Source organism: Pristiophorus japonicus, chromosome 9 (assembly GCF_044704955.1).
Source record: "Pristiophorus japonicus isolate sPriJap1 chromosome 9, sPriJap1.hap1, whole genome shotgun sequence".
In the NCBI taxonomy this organism is placed as follows: Eukaryota; Metazoa; Chordata; class Chondrichthyes; family Pristiophoridae; genus Pristiophorus; species Pristiophorus japonicus.
In genome coordinates this window covers 170,276,684-170,299,363 of record NC_091985.1, presented here as the reverse complement: position 1 = coordinate 170,299,363, position 22,680 = coordinate 170,276,684, and the positions used below count along the sequence as shown (strand labels likewise).

At 48.0% G+C, this 22,680-nt stretch overlaps 1 protein-coding gene across 8 annotated transcripts in view; it reads left to right on the top strand.

Moving 5' to 3' along the window:
• The window catches only part of dzank1 (double zinc ribbon and ankyrin repeat domains 1), a 133,544-nt gene that overhangs the window by 45,820 nt on the left and 65,044 nt on the right, over window positions 1-22,680 (top strand). For 7 of the 8 annotated variants that reach the window (XM_070890116.1, XM_070890115.1, XM_070890117.1 and 4 more), the window contains 6 exons: window positions 16-101; window positions 3,395-3,512; window positions 4,895-5,008; window positions 6,898-6,990; window positions 13,372-13,494; window positions 20,344-20,508. In XM_070890116.1, the coding sequence (XP_070746217.1) occupies window positions 16-101; window positions 3,395-3,512; window positions 4,895-5,008; window positions 6,898-6,990; window positions 13,372-13,494; window positions 20,344-20,508 (699 nt within the window). The remainder of the gene's footprint in view (window positions 1-15; window positions 102-3,394; window positions 3,513-4,894; window positions 5,009-6,897; window positions 6,991-13,371; window positions 13,495-20,343; window positions 20,509-22,680) is intronic. The other variant, XM_070890118.1, reaches the window with a different exon arrangement.

Sequence of the window (22,680 nt, the reverse complement as noted above, 5' to 3'; positions counted from 1 at the left end):
TTCTGAACTCTCCAGTTGGCCACTTCCGTTGATGCGAGTCCTTACAAGAACCTGAGCAGTGCACAAACCATGAGAATCCAGAGGGAGACTGACTTTCTGAAGTATGTGACCGTTTTACAGAACCAATACTCTAAGATCAGTCTTTGCTTGTACTGTTCGAATTAAATTACACGGTTGAATGCGCCTCGAGTCGGCTGGGAATTTTGTGTGTGATTTGGTGAGATACACCATTAGAGAAGGACCAAACCCCCAGCCATCTGATGGCACCTACTCCATCGCTGTATCGGCTTTGCTTTCACTCCTACCTTTTCTTCATGATCTTCTAAGTCCTTTTTGTCTTCTGTAGGCATGGTTCAGAGAGATTTGTAAACCAGAATCATTTAATGTAGTCATAACTTGGCAGTTAGAAGGGGTATTTTGACAATTTCCATGGTCCTTTCCCTAAATAGCTATCAAAGGGCAATCGACAATCAATACTTGACAAGAATATTATAATTTATTTACATTATTCCAGGCAGAGCATTCAGCCCCCCTCTGTCAGAATACTCAAGACTCTAGTTTTTTTTAAACAGTTAGACATATAACTGTGTGTAATATAAAACAAAAAGACTTGGATTTATATAGCGCCTTTCACGACCACCAGACGTCTCAAACGCTTTACAGCCAATGAAGTATTTTTGGAGTGTAGTCACTGTTGTAATGTGGGAAACGCAGCAGCCAATTTGAGCACAGCAAGCTCCCACAAACAGCAATGTGATAATGACCCAGATAATCAGTTTTAGTGATGTTGATTGAGGGATAAATATTGGCCAGGGCACCGGGGATAACTCCCTGTTCTTCTTCGAATAATGCCATGGGATCTTTTACACCCAACTAAGAGGGTGTATGGGGACTCATTTTAACATCTCAACCAAGAAACGGCACCTCTGACAGTGCAGCACTCCCTCAGCACTGGACTGAAGTGTCAGCCTAGATTTTGTGCTCAATTCTCTGACTCACAGGCCACGGCTGATCCTAGCTTGCATGGCTCAGAATAGCAAACTCTCACTTGGGGAGGGAAGGCGGGGGGGGGGTTGCAGGTACAATCGAGTCCACACCACAGTGTGTTGAGGGTTGCACTTTCAGGACTTTGTTGTGAGTCACTCTGGATAGTGGTATTCATTATAGTCCTCAGGATTTTTTTTCAGAACCTTTAAACCACAGAAGTGTGCTTTTAATTTATGCGTAAAGTCCAGAGGTACATTTGATGTACTTTCACCTCTTTCTGCATGCCTACTACCTGCCAACATACAAAGTGAACCAAAGATAGCAAGTCTATGCAATTCAAGCTTACATTTCTGTCTGCATTCAAAATAAAAAGCTGCTTCAGGTTTATGTAATCTGTGCTCTTACAAACTGCAAGCAAATGTGAAAGGGGTATAGATGAAGGTTACAGTAGATAGTGACATTGAGCTGCTTTATCCACGAGGGCCTCTGATTTATTCTTAATAATCTATGCTATTCTCTTGGGTATTCTGTAATATGTGTCTTCAGTATTTTAGCCATATGTGTTCCTTTTTTGAAAGTATGCATAAATAAAGACCTTGCCCCTATATCGCACCTTACAACACCCTCAGGACATCCTAAAGCACTTTGCATCCAAGGAAGTACCCCTGAAGTGCAGTCACTTGGTATTTAGGCAAAGAAAGAACAAAAAGAAAGACTTGGATTTACATAGCGCCTTTCACGACCACCGGACGTCTCAAAGTGCTTTAGAAACATAGAACCATAGAAAATAGGTGCAGGAGTAGGCCATTCGGCCCTTCGAGCCTGCACTGCCATTCAATAAGATCATGGCTGATCATTCACCTCAGTACCCCTTTCCTGCTTTCTCTCCATACCCCTTGATCCCTTTAGCCATAAGGGCCATATCCAACTCCCTCTTGAATATATCCAATGAACTGGCATCAACAACTCTCTGCGGTAGGGAATTCCACAGGTTAACAACTCTCTGAGTGAAGAAGTTTCTCCTCATCTCGGTGCTAAATGGCTTACCCTGTATCCTTAGACTATGTTCCCTGGTTCTGGACTTCCCCAACATCGAGAACATTCTTCCTGCATTTAACCTGTTCAGTCCTGTCAGAATTTTATGTTTCTATGAGATTCCCTCTCGTCCTTCTAAACTCCGGTGAATACAGGCCCAATCGATCCAGTCTCTCCTCATATGTCAGTCCTGCCATCCCGGGAATCAGTCTGGTGAACCTTCGCTGCACTCTCTCAATAGCAAGAACGTCCTTCCTCAGATTAGGAGACCAAAACTGAACACAGTATTCCAGGTGAGGCCTCACTAAGGCCCTGTACAACTGCAGTAAGACCTCCCTGCTCCTATACTCAAATCCCCTAGCTATGAAGGCCAACATACCATTTGCCTTCTTCACCGCCTGCTGTAACTGCATGCTAACTTTCAATGACTGATGTACCATGACATCCAAGTCTCGTTGTACCTCCCCTTTTCCTAATCTGCCGCCATTCAGATAATATTCTGCCTTCGTGTTTTTGCCACCAAAGTGGATAACTTCACACTTATCCACATTATACTGCATCTGCCATGCGTTTGCCCACTCACCTAACCTGTCCAAGTCACCCTGCAGCCTCTAGCGTCCTCCTCACAGCTCACATTGCCACCCAGCTTACAGCCAATGAAGTACTTTTGAAGTGTAGTCACTGTTGTAATGTAGTAAACGCGGCAGCCAATTTGTGCACAAGCAAGCTCTCCCACAAACAGCAATGTGATTGATAATGACCAGAATGTGTTGATTGAGGAATAAATATTGGCCAGGACACTGGGGATAACTCCCCTGCTCTTCTTCGAAATAGTGCCATGGGATCTTTTACTTCCACTTGAGAGGGCAGATGGGACCTCGGTTTAACATCTCATCCGAAAGGTGGCACCTCCGACAATGCAGCACTCCCTTAGCACTGCACTGGAGTGTCAGCCTAGATTTATTTGTGCTCAAGTCCCAGGAGTAGACTTGAACCCACAACCTTCTGACTCAGAGGCAAGTGTGCCACCCACTGAGCCACGGCTGACACTAGGGTGGGAATTATGTAGAGAAGAATGGCATTGTGCAAGTGCATTAAGAACATCAGAATGAGCAAAGAGTTGATCCATTCAACAGCTTGTTTAAGTTGCACAGTATAGACTCTGACAAACTCATTCATAAACCACGGTATTGGCCTGTGATATCCATAACCTATTACACTGGCCTGTGTTATCCATAAACCAGTGCTGGAAACAGATTCCCGTACTGCCCAGTATATTCAGTTTGTTATTATTCCTCAGTTCGTGATGGGTGGTGGTGGGGAAGGTGCATGTTTGCTCCTCCTGTGTGTCTGCTGTGATTTCATTTTTTAGGTGTGCTTGTTGCCTCGCTCCTCGTCCGTCAGATCCATTTGCACGTTTCTGTCAGGAATGTGGCTCGCCTGTTCCTCCGGTGCCAGGCCGAAGGCTCCCACCACCCGAAGGAGCTCAGGTTGGTAACAATGAACTAATCCTGCTTATGTAAAGAAGAGCTTGCATTTGTATAGCACTGTTCACTACCTCAGGACGTCCCCAAGCGCTTTGAGGCCAATAAAGTACTTTGACGTGTACTCACTGTTGTAATGTAAGAAACGTGACAGCCAATTTGCACACAGCAAGGTCCTACAAACAGTATTGTGATAATGACCAGATCATCTTTTTTTATTATCATCGTCATAGGCTGTCCCTCGGAATCGAGGAAAACTTGCTTCCACTCTTAACATGAGTTCTTAGATGGCTGAACAGTCCAATACGAGAACCACAGTCCCTGTCACAGGTGGGACAGATAGTTGTTGAGGGAAGGGGTGGGTGGGACTGGTTTGCCGCAGGCTCTTTCCGCTGCCTGCGCTTGATTTCTGCATGCTCTCGGCAACGAGACTCGAGGTACTCAGCGCCCTCTCGGATGCACTTCCTCCACTTAGGGCGGTCTTTGGCCAGGGACTCCCAGGTGTCGGTGAGGATGTTGCACTTTATCAGGGAGGCTTTGTCTTTGTCCTTGTAATGTTTCCTCTGCCCACCTTTGGCTCATTTGCCGTGAAGGAGTTCCGAGTAGAGCGCTTGCTTTGGAAGTCTCGTGTCTGGCATGCAGACAATGTGGCCTGCCCAGCGGAGCTGATCAAGTGTGGTCAGTGCTTCAATGCTGGGGATGTTGGCTAGTGATGTTGGTTGAGGGATAGATGTTGCAACGCGGGGAGAACTCTCCAGCTGTTCTTTGAAATGGTGCCATGGGATCTTTTACGTTCACCTGAGAGGTCAAATGGGGCATAGGTTTAACAACTCACCTGAAAGACTCACCTCCGACAGTGAAGCACTCCCTCAGCACTGCACTGGAGGCGAGGGTCCTCCACTACGACGCCGGGGATGCAGGGTGCCATGGACGCAGCCCGGCACAGAGGCGGAGTGCCGGGGCTGCACTGGAGTGTCAGCCTAAATGTTGTACTCTAATCTCTGGAGTGGGACCACCCAGTGCTCTGAGCCCACAACCTTCGTGATACAGAGGCGAGAGTGTTACCACTGAACCGCGGCTGACACTTTGGCCTCCGTGTTTAGGGCCTGAAGTTGTGGGAAGAGAGGGATCAGCAAAGGTTTCCACTATTCGGTGAGGCCTGTTGGAAAGTAGACATGCATGGCTGTTGGTAGTGGGTAGAAATAGATTTAGCTGTGTGGTGCCCCCACAGTCAAAAAGCTGCTTAGCTGAGAAGGCAGCAGGCACCTGTCGAACTGTATCTCAATGCCTCCAAGAAAAAAAAGAGGGTATGGGGAAAAAACAAATTATGCTGCTCAAAACTAAAGAAAGAGAAAGAAGCACTTCAAGTGTCTTGTGTTGATTTGCAGATGGGGCTCTGTGTGGAATGCAGGACAATGGTCCCATTGAATACTCCAACGTGCATCGTGTGTGAGGCCACTATAACACCTCAGCTGAGGCCTCAGGCCAGCATCCAGCTCAAGGTAAATAACATGAGTTGCGCTCGGCATGCTAGAAATAGACACACTAAAACAAGCTTCGCTGCTTGTTCACATAGTTGGAACAACCTCACTACTTAAACAAGGCTATTCACTGGATATTGGACTTTTTAGTTTGCCATCGCAAGAAGTTCCTGCAGTACTGTCAATGGGTTTCACTGATACATCTGATAAATAAATGAATTGTCATATTTCTTAAATATTGTTTAAAAAATATCTGGGGTGGGCCGCTTTACAAAGCAGCAGGGATTAAGGGGTTATGGAGAGTGGGCGGGGAAGTGGAGCTGAGTCCATGATCGGATCAGCCATGATCGGATTAAATGACGGAGCAGGCTCGAGGGGCCTACTCCTGCTCGTATTTCTTATGTTCTTATGTACCCTGAAATAAAGGTGCACCCGTGGGTAATTTCCAATATCAGTGGATTGGAAAATTTAGAATAGTGGATTTTCGGGGTGTGTAACAGGAGGCCAATTCATGAAAAAGACTTCCCTTTTGTACAATAGTGTAATCCATTGGTCCTTACTACGTTCTGATAAGTGCATTTTTACATAGCTAAGGCTATTATGTAACGCAATGTATACGCAATGCTTTTTAACTAATTTACTGGAATTCTTTGAGGATATAACGAGCATGGTGGATAGAGGTATACCGATGGATGTGGTGTATTTAGATTTCCAAAAGACATTCGATAAGGTGCCACACAAAAGGTTACTGCAGAAGATAGAGGTACGCGGTGTCGGAGGAAATGTATTAGTATGGATAGAGAATTGGCTGGCTAACAGAAAGCAGAGAGTCGGAATAAATGGGTCCTTTTCCGGTTGGAAATCGGTGGTTAGTGGTGTGCCACAGGGATCAGTGCTGGGACCACAACTGTTTACAATATACATAGATGACCTGGAAGAGGGGACAGAGTGTAGTGCAACAAAATTTGCAGATGACACTAAGATTAGTGGGAAAGCGGGTTGTGTAGAGGACTCAGAGAGGCTGCAAGGAGATTTGGATAGGTTAAGCGAATGGGCTAAGGTTTGGCAGATGGAATACAATGTCGGAAAGTGTGAGATCATCCACCTTGGGAAAAAAAACAGTAAAAGGGAATATTATTTGAATGGGGAGAAATTACAACATGCTGTGGCGCAGAGGGACCTGGGGGTCCTTGTGCATGAATCCCAAAAGGTTAGTTTGCAGGTGCAGCAGGTAATCAGGAAGGCAAATGGAATGTTGGCCTTCATTGCGAGAGGGATGGAGTACAAAAGCAGGGAGGTCCTGCTGCAACTGTATAAGGTATTGGTAAAGCCGCACCTGGAGTACTGCGTGCAGTTTTGGTCACCTTACTTAAGGAAGGATATACTAGCTTTGGAGGGGGTACAGAGACGATTCACTAGGCTGATTCCGGAGATGAGGGGGTTACCTTATGATGATAGATTGAGTAGACTGGGTCTTTACTCGCTGGAGTTCAGAAGGATGAGGGGTGATCTTATAGAAACATTTAAAATCATGAAAGGGATAGACAAGATAGAGGCAGAGAGGTTGTTTCCACTGGTGGGGGAGACTAGAACTAGGGGGCACAGCCTCAAAATACGGAGGAGCCAATTTAAAACCGAGTTGAGAAGGAATTTCTTCTCCCAGAGGGTTGTGAATCTGTGGAATTCTCTGGCCAAGGAAGCAGTTGAGGCTAGCTCATTGAATGTGTTCAAGTCACAGATAGATAGATTTTTAACCAATAAGGGAATTAAGGGTTACGGGGAGGGGGCGGGTAAGTGGAGCTGAGTCCACGGCCAGATCAGCCATGATCTTATTGAATGGCGGAGCAGGCTCGAGGGGCTAGATGGCCTAATCCTGTTCCTAATTCTTATGTTCTTATGTTCTTAAATAGGACAAGATTCTCTGTCGATCGTGTGGAACAGGAAATCCAGTTAATATCCAGCATTGTGTAACCTGTGAGACCAGGCTGTCGGAATCACTGAAGGTAACTTACTACCATTCTTTTTAACGAGCTTTAGTAGGCTTGGAGTTGAAAAATTGATGGTTTCCCAGCTAACTGTAGTACTCTCCCAAGGATCTATCCTTGGCCCCCTCCTATTTCTCAACTACATGTTGCCCCTCGGCGACATTATCCGCAATGGCACCCAGCTCTACCTCATCACCACTTCTCTCGACCCCTCCACGGTCTATAAATTGTCAGATTGCTTGTCCGACATCCAGTTCTGGATGAGCAGAAATTTCCTCCTATTGAATATTGGGAAGACCGAAGCCATTGTTTCTGGTCCCCGCCACAAACTCCGTTCCCCAGCCACTGACTCCATCCCTCTCCCCAACTTCTGTCTGAGGCTGAACCATACTGTTTGTAACCTTGGTGTCATATTTGACCCTGAAATGAGCTTTTGACCACATATTCGCAGCATAACTAAGACCGCCTATGTCCACCTACGTAACATCCCGCATCGCTGCCCTTGTCTAAGCTCATCTGCTGCTGAAACCCTCATCCATGCCTTTGTTACCTCTAGACTTGACTATTCCTAAGCACACCTGGCTGGCCTCCCACAGTCTATCCTGCGTAAACTGGAGGTGATCCAAAACTCGGCTGCCCGTGTCCTAACTCGCACCGAGTCCCACTCACCCATCACCCCTGTGCTCGCTGACCAACATTGTCTCCCAGTTAAGCAACACCTCGATTTCAAAATTCTCATCCTTGTTTTCAAATCCCTCCATGGTCTCGCCCCTCCCTATCTCTGTAATCTCCTCCAGCCCCACAAACCCCCAGATGTCTGCGTTCCTCTAATTCTGTCCTCTTGAGCATCCCTGATCATAATCGATCAGCAATTGGTGGCCCCAAGCTCTGGAACTCCCTGCCTAAACCTCTCCGCCTCTCTACCTTTCTTTCCTCCTTCAAGACGCCCCTTAAAACCTACCTCTTGGTCACCTGCCCTAATTTCTCCTTATGTGGCTCGATGTCAAATTTTTTAATCTCATAACACTCCTGTGAAGTGCCTTGGGATGTTTCACTGTGTTAAAGACGCTATATATATATATATACACAAGTTATTGTTGAGGGAGCGCTGCACTGTTGGAGGAGCCAATTTTCGGATGAGGGTTAAACTGAGGCTCCGTCTGACCTCTCAGGTGGACAGAAAAGATCCCATGGCACTATTTTGAAAAAGAATAAGAAAGTTCTCCCCAGTGTCTTGGCCTACAGTTATCCCTCAACCATCATCACTAAAAAAAATCAGATTATCTGATCATTATCACATTGCTGTTTGTGGGAGCAACCAATTTGGCTGGCCCCGTTTCCTACATTACAGCAGTGACTACACTCCAAAAGTACTTCATTGGCTGTAAAGCGCTTTGGGACGTCCTGAGGTTGTGAAAGGCGCTATATAAATGCAAGTCCTTTTTTTCTTTCTAACTCTCAGCCAGGGCTAATCTCACTGCCACGTAACAACACAGGCTGCACAAAAATCCCATGGGTTCTTTTTTAGTATTCCCAAGTTGAGGAAGGGGCTTTGGTTTGACAAAGTAGATGGGAAACAGCTGAGAGACAGAAGCTTGAAGTGTTCCAGCCGATTGTGATTCCCTGGGTGTGTCAGGACTTTCCACTTCCGGGTCAGGGGGAGGGAGAGTAACGCTGGTGGTGCTTTTAAAGAAGTTTCCAGGGTGACGTCTCTTTGGCAGCCTCATGCTGGAACTTACAGATCTGCCCGTACAATCTTAGCCAGACAGCTGGAAAAGCTGCTCTTTCTGCATCTCTCATTGGCTCAATGACACCGGGGTAGATCTTGACTTTGTGCAATGGTGTAACACGGGTGATCACCAGACGGTTTGTGCAATGGTGTAACACGGGTGATCGTCAGATGGCCCATTTTACATCTTCCACTGAAGTCAACGGAAATAAAAATGTGGAGAGAGACGTAAAACGGGCTGCTGACTCACTATCACCCATTTCACACCACCATACAGGGTCGAGATTTACCTCACTCCGTGCAAACTGGTGAGTGGAAGGGCAGTTCGGGGGCACCTGGCTATGTGCAAGGCCACAGGCTCTTCCACATGGGAAAAGCGATCGGGAGGCCAACCATTAGCAAAGAAGCCTTGCACATGACTCAGAATAGCTAGTCAGCAATCGGGTAATGGCAGTCTGCTAACACAATGCATTCTTCCATGTGTTAAACAATTAAATCAGATTCTTTGAATAAGCTACATTTTTAATTTTGAAGACAACAGTAACAACATCAATTTGTATTTATATAGTGCCTTTAACAGGAGTATTGTATTGCACATCACAGGAGTATTGTAAGACAAAAAAAAATGACACTGAGCCAAATAAGGAGAAACTAGGCCAGGTGACCAAAAGCTTGGTCAATGAGGCAGGTTTTAAGGAGCATCTTAAAGGAGGAAAGAGAGGTTTAGGGAGAGAATTCCAGAGCTTGGGGCCCAGGTAACAGAAGGCACGGCCACCAATGGTTGAGCGATTATAATCAGGGATGCTCATGAGAGCAGAATTAGAGGAGTGCAGACATCACGGGGAGTTGTGGGACTGGAGGAGATTACAGAGATAGGGAGGGGTGAGGCTAGGGAGGGATTTGAAAACAAGGATGAGAATTTTAAAATCGAGGCATTGCTTAACCAGGAGCCAATGTAGGTCAGTGAGCACAGGGGTGATGGGTGAGCAGGACTTGGTGCGAGTTAGGACACGGGCTGCTGAGTTTTGGATCACCCCAAGTTTACGCAGGATAGATCGTGGGTGGCCAGCCACGAGTGTGTTGGAATAGTCAAGTCTAGAGGTATGGATGAGGGTTTCAGCAATGGATGAGCTGAGGCAGGGGCGGAGACGGGTGTTGTGAAGTGTGTGGTCTAAAGATTTACTTAAAATATACAGTACAGCATAAAAGGCTAAACACAATTTCACTTAATTACCCGCAGTGCGCTTAGGGTAATGTGTCATAGTTTAGCAAATACCTGCTATTATTTGAGTCTGTCATAACTTGCACCTTATGCATATCAATGTTTGATTTACAAAATATATCAAGACCAGTCTTGAATCATATTTAACAATGCAAATTAAGTTGACGGATTCAGTGGTGGGAATGAAACATTTGCAGGGCTATGGGGAAAGAGCGGGGGAGTGGGATTAACTGGATATCTCCTTCAAAGAGCCGGCACAGGCCCGATGGGCCAAATGGTGTTCTGTGCTGCATGGTTCTATGGATGTGAGACCACAACATTATGGGCCCAAGTTTCGAGCCGTGCCTACAACGGCACAGTCCCTACCTGGACGCCCGTTTTTCGCGCCACAAATTGCGCCTAAAAAAAACTTCCAGATTCTCCAGCTCCCTGCAGGTCCTCTGGCCCTCGGCGCAGCACAGCAGGAGCTGTAGGGGGCGGAGCCAGGTCCCTGCGCTGAAAACAGTGCCGGGACCTCTGCACATGCGCGCTACAGTGGGCCGCAAGTACAGTAGCTCCAGGCGCCCAAAACTGTGTGGGAGGGGCCGAAGCACGCAGCCCCTAGCCCTGGCCGAATGGCCTCACTGGGGCTGTGTGCATAAGGCTCCTCCCACGGCCAGCTCCTGCTTCCTCCCGACCCGACTCGACTCCCGCTTCCCGCCCCCTGCCTCCGGACCGGACCCGACACCGACCCGATTCCTGTTTCCCCCTCCCCCCCCGCCCCCGGACTGGACCCGACCTGACCTCCCTCCCCCCGACCTGACCTCCCTCCCCCCGACCCGAACCGAACCGATCTCCCTCCCACCACCCCCCCGACCTGCGCTCCCCCCGACCCGACCCGCGATCCCGACTCGACCCAACGCCACCTACCTGTAAATCTGGTGCTGGGGACAGGCCCTGCCCGAAGTCTCGGGCCCGGCCCGTTCAGCCTCCCCCCCCATCTCCTTTCCCCCCCCCCATCTCCTTTCCCCCCCCCATCTCCTTTCCCCCATCTCCTTTCCCCCCCATCTCCTTTCCCCCCCCATCTCCTTTCCCCCATCTCCTTTCCCCCCCCATCTCCTTTCCCCCCCCCATCTCCTTTCCCCCCCATCTCCTTTCCCCCCCATCTCCTTTCTCCCCACCCCATCTCTTTTCCTCCCCCCCTTCCCCTTCTCCTCCTCCCCCCTCCCCTTCTCTTCCTCCTCCCCCCTCCCCCTTCTCCTCCTCTGCCCCCTCCCCTTCTCCTCCCCCTCCCCCTCCCCCTTCTCCTCCTCCCCCCTTCTCCCCCTCCCCCTTCTCCCCCATCCCTCCCCCTTCCCTCCCTTCCCCCCCCCCACTCTCTCCCTCTACCACGCTCCTCCCCCTCCCCTCGCTTTCAGAAGCACAGACACTGACAGACAGAGAATGAGAGACACACAGACAGACAGAGAGATAGAGACACTGACAGAGACACACTGGGGGGGGCATCCCAGCACGCTGTTGGAGGGCTCCCGGTGCTGCAGTCGGTAAGCAGAAAATGTTTTACTAATTGATTTAAAAAAAAAATTATTTCTTATTAATTTTTTTTGATTGATTTATTGGTTGATTTATTGATGTTTTTATCATTTATTATTGATGATGGCTCTTTATTTGTAAAACTGAAGTGTTTAATGTTTGTAAACTTCCCTTTCAACCCCCTCCCACCACATTCCCTACGCCTGATTTGTAACCTACGCCTGATTTTCTAAAGTGTAGACAAGGTTTTTTCGAGCGAACAAAAATCTTCACTTGCTCCATTCTAAGTTAGTTTGGAGTAAGTTTTCACTGACGAAACTTTGAAAACAGGTGTAAGTGGCCGGACACGCCCCCTTTTGAAAAAAAAATTCTGTTCCAAAGTGAAACTGTTCTAACTGACTAGAACTGGAGCAAACTAAATGGCGAGAATTCCGATTTCTAAGATACTCCGTTCTACTCCAGTTGCTCCTAAAAATCAGGAGCAAATCATGGCGAAACTTGGGGCCAAAATTGCCCATAACATGGTACTCAGTTGGGAGTTTCATTCAGGTGCACAAAATGGCTGGTATGTGAAACAAAAATGTGATATGGGAGAATTACAGTGTTGGGGCATAGCAGTGGGAGCATTCCACTATATCCAGCTATTCTCTTGCTGACCCGGGACTGTTTGAAACAGATTTTGGCTGTCAGAAGTAAAAAAAACGTTCCTTTCTCCAGCTCCAAAATCACTTACCTTTAATAAACACAAAACCAGGATTTGCTCCCTCAGTCAAAAATAAATTCCTCCAACTTCATTTATGGGAAGTAAACAGGAACGAAGGAAGAGGGCATGTCATTCAGCAAGATCGCGGCTGATGTGTACCTTCAACTCCATTTACCCTCGATACTATTACTGAACAAAATTCCTATCAATGTCAGTCTTAAAAGTTCTAATTGTCCCAGCATCCACAGCCTTTTAGGGGAGACAATTCCAGATTTCCACTACCCTTTGTGTGGAAAAGTGCTTCCTGCTTTCCCTCCTAAATAGCCTAGCCCTAATTTTAAGATTATGCCCCCTCATTCTGAACATCCCCAGCAGAGGAAATCGTTTCTCTATATCTACCCTATTGAATGCTTTTAACATTTTAAACACCTTGATCAGATCACCCCTCAACCGTCTAAACTCAAGGGAATACAAGCCAAATTTATTCCACAATAATAGGAACAGAAGTGAAATAGGTGAAATTGGTCACAATGGAGGAGAAATTGGGTTGTTTAGCGCCACCATTAACGCCAGAGAGGGGCGTTAAGGGGCCGCGAAGCACCTACCACCGGGCGCCGCGCTTTGAAAGCGTGCCGCGAACTTCACTGGTGGTCTAATGGCGGCGCTGTCATTTAGCGCTGCGCACTCTAGCATCGGCCACTTGGTGACGTCGAGTGTGCGACGCCCCCTTCGCGACGCGTTTTCGAAATTGACTGCTTTCGCCTGCTGTAGCGCCTGGCGCTACTCCCGACAGGGGATCCCGTGGCGATATCGCAGAGAATGAAGAGGTAAGTGTTGAGAGTCACATTTTTAACAATGACTTACCCCTTGTACCTGTGGAAGGCTGTGGGTTTCACATGGTCGACCTCACCTCCTCTTTAGGCGCTGGGATGCCGATATTCGCCAGCCTCAAGTTGAGAAGCGATCCTGCCCCGCGATGGGCTTTTAGCGCCCGAAGGGGATTGTGCAACGCTTCCCTTAGTGCCGCACTCTCCTATTCGGGCCATACAACTGAATATTGCACTTTGAGGCGGTAGACATCGCCCGGCGCTAACTGTAGCACACTGACAGCATCACCGCCTCAGAGCGGGTGATACCGAAGTTCCAGCCCTGTGCGTTTTCTATTTGTTTCTCAATTGCACTGAAATTGTTTATGAATTTGCTACAGTTAATTTTTCCCCCTCTCTAAAACAGCCTCTTTCTAGTGGAGATGCCATCCCACTATTACCGAGTCAAGAAGGGAAAATGTTGGCTTGTTCCAAATGTAGCCGGGTTAACAACACTGATGCTCGATTCTGCGACTGGTGTGGAGCCAAGGTATGCAAAAAATGCCATGCGATGGCTGGACTGTCGGGCTTTTCACCAGCATGACATGGTGCCATCAATGCTTGCTGAGAGTTTGCCCTCAAAACTACTGTAACCTTCAGCCCTACAACCCTCCAAGAACTCTGCACTCCTCAAATTCTGGCGTCTTGTGCATCTCCGACTTCCTTCGCTCCACCATTGGTGGCCGTGCTTTCCGCTGCCTAGGCCCTAAGCTCTGGAATTCCATCCCCAAACCTCTCCACCTCTTCTCCTTTAAGACTCTCCTTAAAACCTGCCTCTTCAACCGTGCTTTTGGTCACCTGTCCTAATATCTCCTTATGTGGCTCGGTGTCAAATTTTGTCTGAGAACGCTCCTGTGAAGCACCTTGGAACGTTTTACTCCATTAAAGGAGTTGTTGAAACAACTGGAGGTGAGAATTGAATGGCTTTTCTAAAGCGAGAGTGGGGAAAACTAGAATGAGAGTCAAGCCACCTGCTCTTGCATAACGTGGCAGACCATGATGTACCACCAACATGTGCTTAGTTTCTCAGCTTTATTGCCCCATCCACCCTCCCCGACCCTGCTGAGGTCTTGTTCTGAGCCCCGCTGCCGATGGAAACTGGGAATCTTGTCCCAAAGGTTATTCAGGGCTGACTCAAAGTCATTTGGCCAAGCCAGAAATTAGGTGGCAGCGGCCCGAAAATGGCAGTGCTGCTTCCGTTCCCAACCACTCGGGGCCTTCACTGGTGCAGCCCAAGCTTCCGCTTGAAGCAGGCAAGGGTCACATTAAAGTATTTAGACCCGAGGTCCTATGATGTCAGGAGAACCCTCAACGCCATTTTCACCGGCCAAGCATCGTGCAGCGCTGGGTCCATAGTGGAGAAAACAGGCAAGAAACCACATTTGGAAGTGCTGCTTAAAGGGACATCGCTTCCAAGTACTCACATTATCAGGAACTCACCTTTTTCCTGCTCTCAAGAAGCCCAGGGCTCAAAATTCAAGTCATAAGAACATAAGAATTAGGAGCAGGCCATTCGGCCCCTTGAGCCTGCTCCACCATTCGATAAGATCATGGCTGATCTTCCACCTCAACACTTTTCTGCATTGTCTCCATATCCCTTGATTCCCTTAATATCCAAAAATCTATCGATCTCTGTCATGAATATATACTCAACGACTAATTCCAAAGATTCACCACCCTCTGAGTGAAGATGTTTCTCCTCACCTCAGTCCTGAATGGCCAACCCCTTATTCTGAGACTGTGACCCCTGGTTCTAGACTCCCCAGCCAGAGGAAACATCCTCTATGCAACTACCCTGTCAAACCTGCTCATCCTGGCCACATACTATGGTTGGAGGAAGGGGAGCAGCATCGTCCAGTTGGGGAACCTCAGGGAGCTGCAGTTGGGCTCTGAGGAGACCACACACAAGGAGGGCTACTTGCTGGCTCAGAGTCCGTTAAGTCCACTTTGCTGAGGAGCAGTGTGACAGGAGGCTATGCTTCTCCAAAGACACTATCACCGAGCTGTGGGGCCTTGAATAGGATAGTCTCCCAGCAGGCCGTGCGTTGCCTGTGACAGTCTGTGGCTGTGGGCCTTCGTTTTTTTTTCAGCTTGGGCTCTTTCCAGGCTGCAGCACGAGCCACCAGTAACTTTAGTCAATGGCCGTCTGTAACTGCATCGAGCAGCTCACTGGTGCCCTCTTTGTCAAGACCCACCAATTTATAATGTTCCCCATCAATGCCAGCAGTCAGCAGGAAAGAGCTGTTGGCTTTCCTGCCAAAGCAGGCTTCCCCCATGTTCAGGCTGTGATTGACTGCACCATTGTAGCCTTCAGGCCACCTCCAAATCAGCCAACACCACTGTTCCCCATCATTTCTTTTTGGGCCACGCAGACCATTAAAGGGGAACAAGGAGCTGACCAAGAGCTATCCAGTCTAATCCCACTATCCAGCTCTGGGTCCATAGCCCTGTAGGTTACGGCTCGTCAAGTGCACATCCAAGTACCTTTTAAATGTGTTGAAGGTTTCTGCCTCTACCACCCTTTCAGGCAGTGAGTTCCAGACCCCCACCATCATCTGGGTGAAGAAATTTCCCCACAAATCCCCTCTAAATAAACCTCCTACCAATTACTTTAAATCTATGCCCCCTAGTTGTTGACCCCTCTGCTAAGGGAGACCAGTCCTTCCTATCCATTCTATCTCGGCCCCTCATAATTTTATACACCTCAATTAGGTCTCCCCTCAGCCTCATCTATTCCGAAGAAAACAAATCCAGCCTATCCAATTTTTCCTCATAGCTAAAATTCTCCAGTCCAGGCAACATCCTTGTAAATCACCTCTGTAACCTCTCTAATGCAATCACATCTTTCCTGTAATGTGGTGACTAGAACTGCACGCAGTACTCTAGCTGTGGCCTAACTAGTATTTTATACAATTGAAGCATAACCTCCCTGCTCTTGTATTCTGTGCCTTGGCTAATAAAGGCAAGTTTCCCGTATGTCTTCCTACCTGGCCTGCTACCTTCAGACATCTGTGGATATGCACTCCAAGGTCCCTCTGTCCCTCTACACTTCTCAGTGTCCAACCAATGAACAGGAAAGGCTTCCACTCCCGTAATGTGCTCACTGCCAGCGAATCATGCAAGTCTGTGCCCGCTGTTTACTGGCAGCGGTCATGATGCCAATGTACTGTGCCATTCCACCAACCTCCCATCCCCCCACTCCTTGAGACAGCTGAGCACGTCAGAGGCTGGCTGCTTGGGGCCAAGGGCAATGCTCTTTACACCTGGCCCACGACACCTCTATCGAATGATAAGTACTGCAGGGAATAGAATACGGCCAGGGTGATCTCCTAGACTAATTTCGATCGCCTGGATGGGTCGGAGAAGAATTTTCCCAGATTTTTTTATCCCTAAATTGGCCTGGGTTTTTATCTGGTTTTTGCCTCTCCCAGGAGATCACATGGCTCCGGTTGGGGTGGAGTGTAGATGTTTTTAGTATAAGGGGTGTTGCAGTGGTGAGGGGCGGACTGGTTGGGCTGGGTGCTCTTTGCCATTCCGTCATTGTTCATAGGTTTGTATGTAACCTTTAGGGCTGCTGACCAAGGGCCATGCGGCTCTTTGTCGGCCGGTGCAGACACGATGGGCCGGAATGGCCTCTTTCTGCGCTGTAAATTTCTATTTTCTATCTAACCCACATTCACCTGCTGAACAGAGATACAACCAGAACCATGGGACCACTAGATCTATGATAGAGCACAACACTGGACTGCTCAAACAATGCTTTTACTGCCTGAACGCGTCTGGGGGCGCTCTGCAGTCTAGCCCACTGAGAGTCTCTCGATTGAGGGCCTGGCTGCAGTGTCCTTAGAGGTTGACGGTAGAGTGCTGCTGCCAGCGACAGAACGCCACACAAGCTGGGAGTGGAACCCTCCACACCCTCAGTTGTGGTGTGGCAGCTTGTAGGCAGACTTCCCAGGCGTGCAGAAAGTAGTTCCTTTAAGGCTGGGCCACTGACGTGGACATCTATGTCCTCCTCCGCAGAGCTTGGAGCTGAGCTTTCCTCCCCAGTGAGCCGTCTCACGGGCCGTCCTTTCCACGAGCCCTCACTCCTCTCACTTGTGCTCTGTGATTCATCAGGTGCAGACCCCTCTTAACGCGCAATGTATCCCAGTCGAGGTGGCGATTCATGTCCTGGGGCTTGGGAGAGACGGAGCGACACCGGTGCTTCTTCAAGACCACCGTCCTTCTCCGAGTCACGTACTGCAGGCTCCGGGTCTTCAGATGCACCCAGAAAAAGGGGAGAGGGACAAGAGTCAGCCTGGCATGGGCAGGAGTAGATGATTGTAGCAGTGTGGAGCACCAGGTTGCCACACTGCCTGAATATGTGATTGCTTGTGGAAAGAGAAAAGGTGAGAGTAAACATAAAAACATAGAAAATAGGTGCAGGAGTAGGCCATTCGGCCCTTTGAGCCTGCACCACATTCAATAAGATCATGGCTGATCTTTCACCTCAGTACCCCTTTCCTGCTTTCTCTCCATACCCCTTGATCCCCTTAGCTGTAAGGGCCACGTCTAACTCCCTCTTGAATATATCCAATAAACTGGCATCAACAATTCTCTGCGGTAGGGAATTCCACAGGTTAACAACTCTCTGAGTGAAGAAGTTTCTCCTCATCTCAGTCCTAAATGGCTTACCCCTTATCCTTAGACTGTGACCCCTGGTTCTGGACTTCCCCAACATTGGGAAGTAATAGGCAGACACCCTGCTGAGTGTGGCCTCCAGCCTTGCCACCACTGATACTCCTTCATGTGTCTGACCCAATTATCCCCAGACCGATGACATCACAGGCAGCCCGATGGCCCTGTCCAAAAACCACCTGCGATACAAGTTGACCTGACTGGGTTTCACATGGAGTGCTCAATGAAAAGTTCCCTAGGTGCATTTGCGTCTTATTATTTCTTCTTGAGTTTCTTAACGCTGCAAATCCTTTCGGATTCCTGTGCTTTCCTCTTCTATCTAATAGGTTAATTCTTTGGTCAGAGGTGCTTGTCCAAGATGCTCAGTTAAAATGTTATTTCAAATGGATTCGGCAATTAGGCTACAAAATGTTTTGGATTATCCGCCAGCCCTGTCCTGATTTAAACAAGCTTAAACTTTTTTTAAAAAGCACAGAAAATGCTAATAACCTTCAGCAGGTCAGTCAGCATCTGTGGAGGGAACCAAGGAGTTAATGTTTCGGGTGTGGACCGGTTGTTCAAAATAGTATTTGACTAAGGCTCCACACCCAAAATGTTAATTCTTCTGTGGCTCTCTCCGCAGATGCTGCCTAACCTGTTGAGTGTAGCCAGTATTTTCTGCTTTTTATTTTTAATTTCTAGCATCCACAGTATTTTTTTCTGTCGGTTGAATCATAAGTTTAAACTGGAAACCTCCACGCCAGTAAACTTTGAGCATGTATAATCATGTTAGTGCAAAAAATAATTCACAATGTCAAAAATCTGTCAATTGTTTGAAATCTTCAATATAAAAATATTCCCTCAGGTGAAATTGCTAATAAAAACATAAGAACATAAGAAATAGGAGCAGGAGTAGGCCATACGGCCCCTCGAGCCTGCTCCGTCATTCAATAAGCTCATGGCTGATCTGATCATGGACTCAGCTCCACTTCCCCGCCCGCTCCTCATAACCACTTATCGTTTAAGAAACTGTCTATTTCTGTCTTAAATTTATTCAATGTCCCAGCTTCCACAGCTCTCTGAGGCAGCGAATTCCACAGATTTACAACCCTCTGAGAGAAGAAATTTCCCCTCATCTCAGTCTTATTCTAAGATCATGCCCTCTAGTTCTAGTCTCCCCCATCAGTGGAAACATCCTCTCTGCATCCACCTTGTCAAGCCCCCTCATAATCTTATATATTGCGATAAGATCACCCCTCATTCTTCTGAATTCCAATGAGTCGAGGCCCAACCTACTCAACCTTTCTTCATAAGTCAACCCCCTCATCCCCGGAATCAACCTAGTGAACCTTCTCTGAACTACCTCCAAAGCAAGTATATCCTTTCGTAAGTATGGAAACCAAAACTGCACACAGTATTCCAGGTGTGGCCTCACCAATACCTTATATAGCTGTAGTAAGACTTCCCTGCTTTTATACTCCAACCCCTTTGCAATAAAGGCTAAGATACCATTGGCCTTTCTGATCACTTGCTGTACTTGCATACTATCCTTTTGTGTTTCATGCACAAGTACCCCCAGGTCTCGCTGTACTGCAGCACTTTGCAATCTTTCTCCATTTAAATAATAACTTGCTCTTTGATTTTTTCAACATTATACTCCATCTGCCAAATTTTTGCCCACTCACTTAGCCTATCTATGTCCTTTTGCAGATTTTTTGTGCCCTCCTCACACATTGCTTTTCCTCCTATCTTTGGCTGGGAGGAAACTTTGCTACGTTACACTCAGTCCCTTCTTCCAAGTCGTTAATATAGATTGTAAATAATTGGGTTCCCAGAACTGATCCCTGCGGCACTCCACTAGTTACTGGTTACCAACCAGAGAATGAACCATTTATTCCAACTCTCTGTTTTCTGTTAGTTAGCCAATCCTCTATCCATGCTAATATATTACCCTCAACCCGGTGAACTTTTATCTTGTGCAGTAATTTTTTATGTGGCGTCTTGTCAAATGCCTTCTGGAAGTCCAAACACACCACATCCACTGGTTCCCCTTTATCCACCCTGTTCGTTACATCCTCAAAGAATTCCAGCAAATTTGTCAAACATGACTTCCCCTTCTTAAACCCATGATGACTCTTAGCTTTGCATTAAAAAAAGCCACAAGGACATTTCAAGTTTCAAAACACATTGTAGCATCCAACTGTATTCAAATGTTTATCTTTACCATTATGAGACCTAATTAAAAATCATCTGTTCTAGCCGTGGCTGCTCTCCTCTGAGGCAGAAGGTTGTGGGTTCAATTCCCACTCCAGGAGCACAAGATCTAGGCTGACACTCCAGTACAGTGCTGAGGGAATGCTGCACTGTCGGAGATGCCGTCTTTTGGATGAAACATTAAACCGAGGTCCCATCTGCTCTCTCGGGTAGGTGTAAAAGATCCCATGGCACTATTTCGAAGAGGAATTTTCTCCAGTGTCCTGGCCAACCACCATTACTAAAACAGATTATCTGGTTATCTGGTCATTGTCACATTGCTGTGTGTGGGAGCTTGCTGTGCGCAAGTTGGCTGCCGCGTTTCACACATTACAACAGTGACTACACGTCAAGAAGTGCTTCATTGGCTGTGAAGCGCTCTGGGACGTCCTGAAAGCGTTATATAAATACGTCTTTCTTTTTCTTCTAGCCTGGCCCCCCTATGAGCTACCTCAGTTGCACAAAGTGCGGAGCAACCAACCATCCGTACGCTCGGTTCTGCGGATCCTGTGGCGGTTACCTGGAGCCCCCTGCACGGGTTGTTTCTCGCAACAGCGCATTGTTTGGTTCTGGCCAATCTGCGGCTCCGGCTGAGGTAGGTCCTATTGAATGATTCTCCCCTTCAAAACCAGCCGGGTTCCTGCCTTTCTGGTTTGACTCACTTGAAGACCAAAGCTTGACTGCGCACCTCCAAACTCATTCACTCATAGCGTTGCCAACCCTCCAGGGTTGCTCTGGAGTCTCCGGGAATTAAGGATTAATCATTGATGCATTATAAATAAAATTGTGTGTTGTTTTCATATTCTTCGAACACGTTCGTTTATCAGTTATAAAAAATATGGGAGATGAGAGGAACATGGCTGATTGACCGGGCGGGGTGATTGCAGATGGGAGGTCATGTGATAAAACATGACGTTCAACCAGAGTTGCCAACTCTGTTCACTTTTGCGGAGGCCCATGGGCAGCGTGGAGGCACGATACTTCAAGGTACAGCGCGAGCTGGTGCAGGAGCGCGACGGTTGTGAAGAGTGACGTCATCAAAATCCAGATCAGTGATTGGAGCGTGGGCAGGTACAGCAGGAGCAGCGAGGTCGGGGTGAAGGAGCGGCGAGAGATTGTAGAGAGAGAGGCGAGAGTTCAGGGCCAGAGGAGGCGAGGGCCCAGGGGCAGCACGGGCCCAGCCCACACTGTGATATGTGTGCGCATTAGGCCCGTACAGCAGAGCTGGTCTCCAGACGTCTTGGGTAACCCTTGCCACTGTACCAAGACCTAGCTCTGTCAAGCCCGTGTGGTGGCTGGTGTGCAACGGTCACCCCACGTTAAAAAAATCCACGCACAGGCATCTTCCACCCTTCAGGATGTAGTTCGGGTCCTTCATTGAAACATCTGTGAACTCGTCCTTTTTTTGGCGTGGAAGCAAGTCATCCTCGACACGAGGGACCGCCTATGATAATGAATGTGTTTTTAAATAGTTACTGCTTTCTAAAAAGAAAGAAAGACGCACTGCGTTTATCTGGAGTGAACAGTGAGGAGGAGACTTCAAGAAGACATAGGGCCCGAACTTGGTCGAAGCCAAGGCCCGCCCAAGTGCCGCCCAAAGGAACGCCGATGGCCACCGAGAGACCGGGTGGTACTTTGCCAGGAAGATTCCACTAAAAGAGGTGGCAGTACCACCCGGCGGCAAAATAACAGCTTACGCCATCAATCTGGGCGGCAGGGTGCGGGAGTTCTCAATCTCGGCGGCAAATGCACTTGCCACCCAAGTGCCGCCAAGGATGGAGTCGGGCCCAGGGAGGGTGGAGGAGCTGAAAATAAAAAGCATTACAAAAAAACCCCGGAGGACCTTCAGAGGAACTCATTCAGGTTAGACGCTATTAAAAAAATTTAAAAAATGTTTTTAAAGATGTTCACGAACATTTTTTTGCAGGTCTTCATACTTACCGTCAGGGTTAGACCTGCCTCCACACAATGGTCCTTCTCCCTGCTGGCACTGACTCCCGCCGATTCCCGCCCGCACCAGTCTGGTAGCTCGGCGGGCGGGAGGACACTTGCGCTACTTGGCCGTCAGCGGGCGGTTCCCGGCGGTACTCCCCTCACGCCCGCTGCAGCTCAAGTGGAAACTGGCACAGAGGGGGAGACCGGCGGCAAAACTCGGCGGCAGTGGGCGGTAAGGCCACCAATATTGGGGCCATAGACAGGCTGGTGGAATAGGCGGACGCTTGGCAGATGAAATTTACTGTAGAAAAGTGCAAAGTGATACATTTTGGTAGAAAGAATGAGGAGAGGCAATATAAACTAAAGGGTACAATTCTAAAGCGGGTGCATGCACAGAGAGACCTGGGGGTATGTGTGCACAAATCGTTAACGGTAACAGGGCAGGTTGAGAAAGCAGTTAAAAACGCTTATGGGCTTCATGAATAGAGGTACAGAGAATAAAAGCGTGGAAATTGTGATGAACCTGTATAAAACCATGGTTCAGTCTCAACTGGAGCATTGTGTCCAATTCTGGGCACCGCACTTTAGGAAGGATGTGAAGGCCTTGGAGAGGGGGCCAGGGGAGATTTACAAGAATGGTTCCAGGGATGAGGGACTTCGTTTCGTGGATAGACTGGAAAAGCTGGGGTTGTTCTCCTTGCAGCAGAGAAGGTTAAGAGGAGATTTGATCAAGATGTTCAAAATCATGAGCGGCCTGGACTGAGTAGAGAGAGAGAAACTGTTCCCATTGGTGGAAGGGTGAAGAACCAGAGGTCACAGATTTAAGCTGATT